The following is a 10,158-nucleotide window of genomic DNA, read 5'->3' as shown; positions in this document are numbered from 1 at the left end:
GACTCAGAGCATGCCTTTTTCTTTTTGAAGAGGGAAAAAATGGGCTGTTTTTCTTTTCTTTTTTCTAAGTAAGCTCTAGGCCCAACATGGGGCTTGAACTCACACCCTGAGGTCAAGAGTTGCATGCTCCACTGACTGAACCAGCCAGACTGTTTTGTTTTGTTTTGAACTTATTTAATCCTATTTTTTTTCATTTTTTTAAATGTTTTTATTTATTTTTGAGACAGAGAGAGACAGAGCATGAGCAAGGGAGGGGCAGAGAGAGGGGGAGACATAGAATCTGAAGCGGGCTCCAGGCTCTGAGCTGTCAGCACAGAGCCTGACGCGGGGCTCGAACTCACAGAGTATGAGATCATGACCTGAGCTGAAGTCGGACGCGCAACTGACTGAGCCACCCAGGTGCCCCTTTAATCCTGTTTTAAAATGTAAAATGAGGGGCACCTGGGTGGCTTAGTCAGTTAAGCCTCTAACTTTGGCTCAGGTCATGATCTCATTGCTTGTGTGTTTGAGTCCAGCATTGGGCTCTGTGCTGACAACTCAGAGCCTGGAGGCTACTTCACATCTGTGTCTCCTCTCTGCCCCTCTCCCACTCTATTGCTCTGTCTCTCTCTCAAAAATAAACAATAAAAAAATAATAATAATAATAATAATTTAAAATGATACTACTCATACATTTATGTTTATATCATTAATATAGTTAGTTGTTATATAACACATCTTCTGAGTAAAAGCCAAGCCCATACCCACTCTGGGCCTTCTGGTCAACCCAAAGAGCATGCAAAACTCAGTCACTCCTTACTGTGTTCCCCTCAGGGAAATATTTTTTATTTTATTGTATTTTCTTAATGTTTATTTTTGAGGGGGGGGATGGGGGGGGGAACAGAGGATCCTAAGCAGGCTCCACGCTGACAGTTGAGAGTGCAATGTGGGGCTCGAACCATGAGATCATGACCTGAGCACAAGTAGGACATTTAACCAACTGAGCCACCCAGGCGCCCCCAGAGAAGTAGGAAGGGAAGGTAGGAAGAGGATGGAAAAAAAAAGAAGAAAGTATCCAATGGAAGAAATCTGGGAACAAGCACCAAGTAGGAGGACTCAGGTGGGGATAAGGAACCAAAGGAAAGAGCTCTCAAAACCAAACACTGAGAGTCCAGGATAGCCCTCCAAATCTGGTTCCTGAGCTCCCAGCCTTTCTTTTTTTTTTTTTTTTTAATTTTTTTTTCAACGTTTATTTATTTTTGGGACAGAGAGAGACAGAGCATGAACGGGGGAGGGGCAGAGAGAGAGGGAGACACAGAATCGGAAACAGGCTCCAGGCTCTGAGCCATCAGCCCAGAGCCCGACGCGGGGCTCGAACCCACGGACCGCGAGATCGTGACCTGGCCGAAGTCGGACGCTTAACCGACTGCGCCACCCAGGCGCCCCACTCCCAGCCTTTCTGAGCCCTGCCCAGGGGTCAGGTATGGCCAGAATCCCACAGGAAGCTCCAGTCCCAAGACAGTCATACAGTTCTGCCCATTCCACATCCCTCATCCCCAACAAAGGACTCCAGTCCCCAAACTGCTAACAACAGAGATTTTAATGCATAAGGCACAGTGTAAGGCTTGGATCATTAAGCATCCTCATACTCAAGGGGTCCAGCAGGCTAAGCAAAAGCAGCAGGGACTACCTCCCCACTGCTGGGCAGCCCGGAGAGCCCCTGGGGAGGGAGGACATCTAGTCTTTGGCATGGTGTCTGGGGCAGGAAGTGACTAGCATGGTCCCTGCTACCCCTCCAGGGGTACTGCCACGAAGGGGCAGCTCTTTGGTCTGGAAAAACAATCAGTGCAAGTGTCCAGGGTCGAGCTCTAGGGCAATCAAGGTGGCACAGTGCCCCAGGGCTGGCCAGTCTCTCGACCGTCCCCTTACCGCTCACGGGCAGCACGTGGGCTTCTTCTTGTTGGCAGTTAGGTAAAGGTTGCTGTCATCACTGTTGATGCCTGAAGAAGGGTGGGAAATATGTGAGGCAGGGATGAGAGGTTCCCCGTGCTCTCTGCCACCCTCATCCAGGTAGGCACTCACGGACAACGTCCCCAATGCGCCGGGCCCCCGATTTCTCCAGCTCAGCCAGCACGTTGGCCTCAAAGGTCAGTGCCGCCACACGGAAGAAGAATTCCCGGACATTTTCACCTGACACATGGAGCAAATGGGTGCTTAGGGGCAGTTCCAAGCCTGGGGTCACTGGGCACAGCTGAAGGTAGAGGAATGAGAGGCCAGGTAGGCGGGAGTGCCATTTCAAAAGACCTGAAGCCGCTGACTCACCAGTGAGAGATGAGACCGCCCAGTACTCAGCCTTCATCTCTTGGGCCACCTTGAGTGCGTCTTTCTCCATTAGCATATACTGAGCAGGAGTCTGACAGAAGGGCAGAGTCAGACGGCAAGGGTTGGGGAGGAGCCCCTCACCAAAATGGAAGTACCCCCTGACTGGCACACTTACACTCAAGTCCTTCTTGGAACCCACGAGGAAGAGAAGCACACTGGAAGGGTCGTTCTCCTTGAGTGCATCAGCTAGCCACTGCCTGCCATAGAGGGTAGACAATCAAGGATGAGTGAGCTGGACAGGCTCCTCCTGCTGTCACTCATATGCCCATTACCCTCTCTCTGGTCCCCGATGCATTCTTCTTCACTACCGATATACCTGACCACCCCTCTTTTCTGAACCCTCTCTTCCCAAATCCCCCATTACAGTGCAGCATCCCTACATACTTGGTATGTTCCAGGGAGGCCACATCATTCAGGTTGAAGACGATGATGATGGCTGGAAAAGTGGCAAAAACAGCTGACATTACTGGCTCATTTCCCAAATCCCCCCAAGTCCTAGATTGGAGGCCAGGAACACCCACCTGCCCCATCTCACCCCCGCCCTTACCTTGAGCCCCTCGGTAATAGGTTGATGCAATGCATTTGAACCTCTCCTGTCCAGCAGTATCCCAGCTGGGAGGAAGCAGGGGGTAAAACACGGGTATGTGGGAGGGGCCTGTGAGGTGGGGTATAGGTGCTGGGGGAAGGAATGGCTGGAAGGTATGGAGAAAGCACTCACAGCTGCAGACTGAAGGGGACGCCCAACACCTCAAATCGTTCCATCTCAAAGTCCACTCCAATGGTGGCCTTGTAATTCTTATCAAAAGTATCTTTGCAGAACCTGCAGGAGTACCAGATGATCTGGCCCTGAGCCCAGTCCACCTGGCTAGGTCTGGCTGAACCCTGCCCGGCCCAAACCAGCCCAACTAGAGGTGCCTTCTTACCTATTAATGAGACAAGTCTTCCCTACGGACAGGTCCCCCACCACAATGACTTTGGAGATCTTAAATCTGCAGGACACAAAGGTGGGCAGGAGGAATGAGCACTAACCCTTGCAACCTAGAGAGTCTCAATGTTCCGTACTAGATCTATAACGTTAGCAGCACCCAGGCTGAGGTTACCATAGGCACCGGGCCTCCCAGGCAGCTTGCCTGGACACACTTGCTGGGGAGGAGTGTTTTCTGCTTCAGCATCAAAGAAACATGAATTGGAATCCCAGTTCTTACATTTACTAGCTGTGTGACTTTGGACAAGTTACTTGGACTCTCTGAGCCTCAGTTTCAACATGTGTTAGGTAAAGATTTAGTATATATTCTATTGGGTTGTTGTGACAATTGAAAGAAGATCAATGTCCTATATTCTGAGACATACGTCCCCTTCAGCCTCCACACATACATTTGATAACATCTCTGAAATACAGGATACAGCTTAAAAGTGATGGTGTTTTCCATTTAATAAAATACAATAACAGTAACCAACACACTGCCCGGGCACATAGTAAATGCTCAATTAATGGTTGGCAAGTGTTATTAGTATTACCTTCTTTTACCCATAATGGGACACATCCCTCCAGGCACATCCCCCTGCCCTAGGGCTCAAATGTGTGGTATGTGGGAAGCTGAGCTCGTGACCACGCCAGCCCCGCACCTCCCCCTTGCACACCTTCTGTTTCAGGAAGTGAACTACCACCTTTCTACCCCACCCCATTTCATAGGACTCAACACAAGCTTGCTGGGAAGAAAAGGGAGAACACATGGATATAAAAAGGGGGAATAACCATATATAGCTGGGAGAAGCTGGGAGAAGCTGAAATGGAGCCCCAGGGGTGCTTGTGCACCCTAGCTTTGACTACAGGGTTTCCTGAGCCTTCCTTTCTTTGTTAAGGGTGTCTAACTCACCCCACGGTGCCTGTCCGGTGCTCCTGGCAGGCGCAGGTGACGCGGGGGTTGAAGTCTCTGTGCACGTGCAAAGCGGCCTCCTTCCTCAGGCACTGAGAGGAATCGAAGAGAATGGGACTCACCCACTCCTGGCCCATGTCCCGCAGCCAAGCTGCGCTGGGCGGGGGTAGGGGACCACCCAGAAGCAGCCGACCTAGCCGGGTGGCAGGGCTGGGCCCAAGCCGCTAACTGATCTGGTGCCGCCTCCTCCCGCCCACACCCCACCGCAGCCAGAAGCCCGACGTGGCCCTGGAGCCTACCTGGGGCAGCTCCGCCAGGACGCGGTCCCTCCGCACCGGCGCCAGAATGTTCATCTCGCCTACGGCCTTGCGGGGAGCCCCGAGAAGGCACTGGAGCCTGATCAGCCCCAGCGACCCGGGCCCGTGGAGACCCGACAATCACCCGCGACCGAGGTGTCCCGACTATAACTCTGGGCCACGGGGAGCCTCCAGGAGCTCGCGGCCTCGGAGACGCTACGACCACAGCGGGCCACGGGGATGAAACAATCATCCGAGGCCGGGGCGAACCCACAATCACCCGGGCCCGGGGGGTCCCGAGGATGACTCGGGGGCGGGGAGACTCCTCCGCCGCCAAATGGGGGCGGGAAGTCCCGTCCGGAGGGGGCCGGGCCCGCGCAGACCCCACAATAACTCGGGGTCGGATAGTTCCTACAATGACTCGGGGCCGCGGTGACCCGACGACAACTCGGGGTTCAGGCGGCCCTACCATAACAGAGCTGCCTGGGGGCGCGGAGCGGCCCCGCCGCACGGGGTCAGTGTGCTCAGGGATGGCGCTGCAAGGCCCGCGGGCTGCTGGAGGAGGGGGCTTGGGTCCCAGACCGCAGCAGGACCTGGCGTCCCACTCAGCTCTCCCTCCGCGAGCGCTGTAACATGATCCCCGGAAATTCCTGGAGAAGGGCCGCCCCCCGCCCCTCTCCCGGCAGCTCCCGGCCTCGCGGGCTGTCCCAACCTCCCCTCCTCTCCTCCCCACTGCGCTGTCCCAGCTCTGGCTACCCTTCCAGATGCCCCACGGGCACCGGGACCGCCTCCACGCAGGCTGGAACCTGTCCAGATCGAGGTCTCCCAGGTTGCTCTCCCTTGCAACTCTGTGCCGGGCTGCGGCTTCAAGGGGACCCTTACCCAGGCAAACTGGTGATGGAGAACCGTGATTGCTGCGCAGTATCTGGCTAGGCCAGGAACCCGCGGGGAGGGGAAAGGAGGAGAGAAGGGGCCCGAGGAGAGGCGGCGCTTCCCTCCTCAACTCCAGGCCCAGGACGTGACTCATAGAGTCTGCCCTCGCTCGCCCTTCTGCCCTGGGATAGGATGGGGTGGGGGGAAGCACACAGGGGATGCCAGGGTCGGAATGGGATGCTCACCGAGAAAAGAGACGTCTGAAGTCTGGTGTCTTTTCCTTTAAAGCGGTGTAGATTGACGGGTGGGGAGGCTGAAGACCACGCCTGGATGGAAGATAAAGAAGGGGTAGGTAGACCTGAAACTCTGCCCTTTGGGTAGGTCACCGCTTTGGGACATGGGGCCTCCGCTCTGGTATAGGCGTTCTCTCTGGTCCCATTGGAACCAACCCTCAAGGACAACTTTTCCATTCTGCAGTTCTGCAGGATAAAAGAGGGGTGTGGCACACAATAATTCTCACTGTCAGAGGGGGAGCCCTGGCTCCAAAGAGGAGAGGAGGAAGAAAGAAAGGTCAGGGTGGAGGTGGGATAGACACAGACCCTCACAGAAGCAAACCTGAGCTTTACTAAAACTTGCTCTGTGTCAGGAACTGATTTTGAGGATGCAAACATGACTGGAGCAAGGATGGGAGGACTACTTAAAGGGAGGGGACTGTAAATGAAATTATTCACAAGAATTAGCAAATCCTGGAGAAATCTGTACACTGGGTGTTTGGAATATTGGTAGAGTTTCAAGAGTATTATTGGGAAAACACACAAAATCTGACTGTCACAGGTAAAGAGGGGCAGATGTGGCCACCTTCTACCTCCTCGGATACTTTCCTCTTCCCCTCTGCCTGACTCAAACTTTTCTTTCTTTCTTTTTTTTTTAATTTTTAAAAAATGTTTACTTATTTATTTTTGAGACAGAGAGAGAGCCCGCGAGAGCGCAAACATGGGGGCGAGGCAGAGAGAAAATCCCAAGCGGGCTCCAACTGTCAATGTGGGGCTCCAACTCCCCAACCGTGAGATCATGACCTGAGCCAAAATCAAGAGTCCCACGCTTAACCGGCAGCCACCTAGGCTCCCCTTGACTTTTTCTAACACCAAATCACTGTTATTGATAAACTACATCCCCTCTCTGGACCCAAATTTCTACAGATATTGTTTGAAGGACTTGAACCAAATTCTGCTCTAACGTTCTAGAACTTCGCTTTACTCTCCAAATCAACCTAATTATATTCACTTCAGTTTTCAGTGTTACTGTCTCCTGCAACTACGATCCTCTTTCCTCAAGATGGAAAGCGCTCAGGACCAAACGCAAGCGGCACCTGGCTGCACCATCCACCATCCACCCGCAGCAGCAAATAAACACGTGTCTCCAAAACACTACAACTCCCAAGAAGCTATAGTGTCTTTCGAGGGAAGAGGTGGAGCATGCTTAATCACTCTGGGGAGGAAACTAAACCTAACTACCATTCCCGGCGGTCTCCGCGCCATAGATTATCCAATGAGCTTTAAATGAAAAGTATCGCGATTCTTCCGTGAGACTTGGCTCTATAAGCCCCTGGAAACAAGCCTCGGAAATCCCTTTCACGAAGATGGCGCCGAAGGCGAAGAAGGAAGGTCTGTGCTGGGGCTGGGGGTACCGCAGCTAGTTGGCCTGGGATTCCCGCAGAGTGAACAAACTGGGAGGATGGAGGCTGAGCTAGTTCTTGGGGTGTCTGCTCCGGAGCTACTTCTAGCATTCTGCCACTCTGCGGCGCGCGTGGGCCCAGCCGCATGGGCTGAGCTCCGTGACAGGGTTTGGGGAGGCAAGTCCGGCCGCCACCACCTGTCGGGGCTGCCAGACTGTTGGCTTTGGGGAACTACACTCATCCATAGGCCGGAGTTTCATGTCTCCAGACCTGAGTTGTTGTCCGCACCTAGTTTTCCTTTTTTCCACGTGTTAGACGGGGCTATGAACAGTTAAAACTATTAGAGTATATGTTGTCAAGTATCAAGCATTCGATCATTGCTAGGTGTTTTTTTTTTTTTTTCGTCGTATCGCTGGAGTTATTCCAAGTTCGCCCCAGTACCGTGCATATGATGGAAAAATTGTAACCTCCTGAGACTTGTGATGTCTTCAAAGGAACCGCTGATGCACGTGTGCCTTGGAGCGCCCGCTAGGGGTCTTGAGGACGGAAGTGAATGGTCTCTGAATCCCGTGCCTTCATATTTATTTTAGCCCCTGCCCCTCCCAAAGCCGAAGCCAAAGCAAAGGCTTTGAAGGCCAAGAAAGCAGTGCTGAAAGGCGTCCACAGTCATAAAAAAAAGAAGATCCGTACGTCACCTACATTCCGACGGCCCAAGACACTGCGTCTCCGAAGACAGCCCAAATATCCTCGAAAGAGCGCCCCCAGGAGAAACAAGTCAGTACTGCCCCTTTCCCATGAAAAGATCTTGGGTATCCTCCATTCGTAATTTGGAAATTTACCAGACCTACAGCACGCCTTGTCAAATATCTGTTGGTACCTAGTGTGCGTCTCTTAATAGTGTGAAGAGATTGTTAATGCCCTATTTAAGGACAAGAGGAGGCATTTTGACAACATTGGCAGGCATTAAGACAACTCAGTGACTTCTGGTTATTAGGTTAATTATTGCTTCACATATGGTCAGGGTTTTAAAGTCTGCTTTCTTGGAGTATATAGTAGGACTTTGATACATGCTTTTGTTTTGGAGTTCCCTATTACTGTAGGGGACAGTCCTTGATGGTGACAGTGTGGGATGATTCTAGGTTAAGGATATTTAATAATCTGTATTAATCAGAGAAGGCCTGCAGCGGTGTATAGAAGCTTCTCATTTACTCTCAACTCGTTAAACTCAAGGAATAGTTGGGGGGAGGGGAGGGTTGGAGTTTTTGAGTATTTGCCACACTACTGGTAATAACTGACCTTAAGGGCCACAGATTAAAACACCAGTAGTAATTGCTACCTCCCACTGCTTTCCTAAGAAAAAGGCAGGAGTGGGTTCTGCCCCATTTGGACCTAGGAGTTAGTGTGAGGAGAGGTTGAGACCTGATGTCTAGCTTTAAAACAGGAAGCAGGTGTCCAGGTGAATGGAGACTTGTTTCTCTGAATTTCAGGGGGAAAGCTGTGTTGTAGGTGTGTTCAAGCCACTGTAGTTTTAACTTAGGCTGTAAATAAGGGTTGCTCTCAGTTGATGGCCCTCAAACCAGTTTTCACCAACCAGAGGGAGCAGAAATGTCTGGCTAATCTCCTGATGAAGCACCAACATTCTTTGGAACTCTAGCCTGGGTTTTAAGATCCCATAGTCCAGCTTTGTGCTCTAGGGGTAAGTTGTTTAACCTCAGAAGTGTCAAGTTTCTTCCAGAAGTTTGCCCTCCAAAATGTTGAGGTCAAATAAATAATGGAGGGGTTTGGAACTCAGAGCTGATTCTTTAATCACTTAAAGGGTGAAAGTCCTTCAAGCAGAAGAGTACAGGGTTCTGTCCCCCAGGCTGAGGTTCCAGGTCCCTAAGTTACAGGGTGCAGATGATGACACTGTTTAGCGACCAAAGTCTGACAAAAATGATTGCTACTTTATTGTCTGATGCACCTGGGCTCTTCTGGCTTTGAGATCTAAAAGAGACCTAATCCTTTTATTGGACCCAGGCCAGATGACACCATTTTGCCTCTTCCCCAGGCTTGACCACTATGCCATCATCAAGTTCCCCCTGACTACAGAGTCGGCCATGAAGAAAATAGAAGACAACAACACTCTTGTGTTCATTGTGGATGTCAAGGCCAACAAGCACCAGATCAAACAGGCCGTGAAGAAACTCTATGACATTGATGTGGCCAAGGTCAACACTCTGATCAGGTGAGCCAAGAAATCTGCATGGAGTCCGTAGGTTTCACAGCTTGCAAGCCTTGAGAAATGAGTGATTTCTGCTGTAGTTAGTCCTTTGTATCTATACAGACTTTAGAGGACACATTAGTTCTGCCTCTAGGACTTGATGTATGGAGTTAGTGTTCATTTTCTTGATCTCTATACCTCTAGACAGACAGGCCCTAGAGTAAGATAAAATTTATGTCAGATTACTTGGAGTTAAGTTTTAAAATGTTATATGGTGTTCCATGTAAAAGGGAGTTGACTTCATTTGTGGCTTGGTGGCATCCCTAGCCTCCTGTGCAAATGCTGGAAAAGACTGACATGGACAAAGGAACCACTGATGTGCCATAAAAACTAGGGGAAGAAGGGAGGGTTTGGGGGCTGTGAGAACAGCGGGAACTAAAGCTTCCTTCATCCTAGGCCCGATGGAGAAAAGAAAGCATATGTTCGACTGGCTCCTGACTATGATGCTTTGGATGTTGCCAACAAAGTAAGCTTCCTTTGCTGTTAACTCACCCCCGAAGTGCAAGTTATGTGTCCATTACTGACCAAAACCTGACTTGCTGATTTAGTCTTAAATGACTGCACCCCTGTCCTTAATAGGCCCTTTCCTTGCCTTATTTTTGCTTTTTAATCATGACCTTCCAGCTTAATCTTCACATTTTATCTCGCAGTAACAAAGCTCCCCTTTTGTTTTTCAGATTGGGATCATCTAAACTGAGTCCAGCTGGCTAAATCTAAATATAAATTTTTTCAACATATATGTTTCTCTGTCGATTTCTGGTTGGGCTTCAGGAAGGCCATACTGTGGTGTATACACACCACAGTAACAAGGCTTGG

General features: G+C 50.8%; 2 protein-coding genes and 3 non-coding genes across 9 annotated transcripts; 4 read left to right on the top strand and 1 right to left on the bottom strand.

Moving 5' to 3' along the window:
- Positions 1–1,561: 1,561 nt before the first annotated feature.
- Positions 1,562–5,576, bottom strand: RAB34 (RAB34, member RAS oncogene family). Of its 5 annotated transcripts, XM_015081429.3 has the most exons (12): positions 5,417–5,563; positions 4,538–4,750; positions 4,239–4,330; positions 3,285–3,350; positions 3,080–3,181; positions 2,909–2,973; positions 2,746–2,797; positions 2,477–2,558; positions 2,302–2,392; positions 2,062–2,169; positions 1,909–1,979; positions 1,562–1,809 (listed from the first exon to the last, which is right to left on the bottom strand). In XM_015081429.3, exons 2-11 carry the CDS (start codon positions 4,589–4,591, stop codon positions 1,912–1,914), a joined length of 780 nt encoding a protein of 259 aa, XP_014936915.1. In that variant the 5' UTR covers positions 4,592–4,750; positions 5,417–5,563; the 3' UTR covers positions 1,562–1,809; positions 1,909–1,911. The 5 variants fall into 5 exon arrangements, with proteins under 5 accessions (XP_014936915.1, XP_014936916.1, XP_026890320.1 ...); XM_015081430.2 differs by having other exon boundaries at positions 1,562–1,979; positions 4,538–4,627; positions 5,427–5,576; XM_027034519.2 differs by having other exon boundaries at positions 1,562–1,979.
- A 1,339-nt stretch (positions 5,577–6,915) lies between these two features.
- Positions 6,916–10,077, top strand: RPL23A (ribosomal protein L23a). Its single transcript, XM_015081432.3, has 5 exons — positions 6,916–7,071; positions 7,673–7,856; positions 9,130–9,306; positions 9,739–9,808; positions 10,020–10,077. The coding sequence occupies exons 1-5, from the start codon at positions 7,047–7,049 to the stop codon at positions 10,032–10,034; spliced, it is 471 nt and encodes a 156-aa protein (XP_014936918.1). The 5' UTR covers positions 6,916–7,046; the 3' UTR covers positions 10,035–10,077.
- LOC113592775 (small nucleolar RNA SNORD42) lies at positions 7,525–7,591 on the top strand. Its single transcript, XR_003412729.1, has one exon. It is a non-coding gene; the product is annotated as a small nucleolar RNA SNORD42 (small nucleolar RNA).
- On the top strand, positions 8,972–9,043 carry LOC113592780 (small nucleolar RNA Z17). Its single transcript, XR_003412733.1, has one exon. It is a non-coding gene; the product is annotated as a small nucleolar RNA Z17 (small nucleolar RNA).
- LOC113592776 (small nucleolar RNA SNORD42) lies at positions 9,616–9,664 on the top strand. The gene has a single exon (XR_003412731.1). It is a non-coding gene; the product is annotated as a small nucleolar RNA SNORD42 (small nucleolar RNA).
- Positions 10,078–10,158: the final 81 nt, after the last annotated feature.

Source organism: Acinonyx jubatus, chromosome E1 (assembly GCF_027475565.1).
Source record: "Acinonyx jubatus isolate Ajub_Pintada_27869175 chromosome E1, VMU_Ajub_asm_v1.0, whole genome shotgun sequence".
Taxonomy (NCBI): Eukaryota; Metazoa; Chordata; class Mammalia; order Carnivora; family Felidae; genus Acinonyx; species Acinonyx jubatus.
Note: the sequence above shows the minus strand (reverse complement) of the source record. Positions and strands in the feature narration are given on the sequence as shown.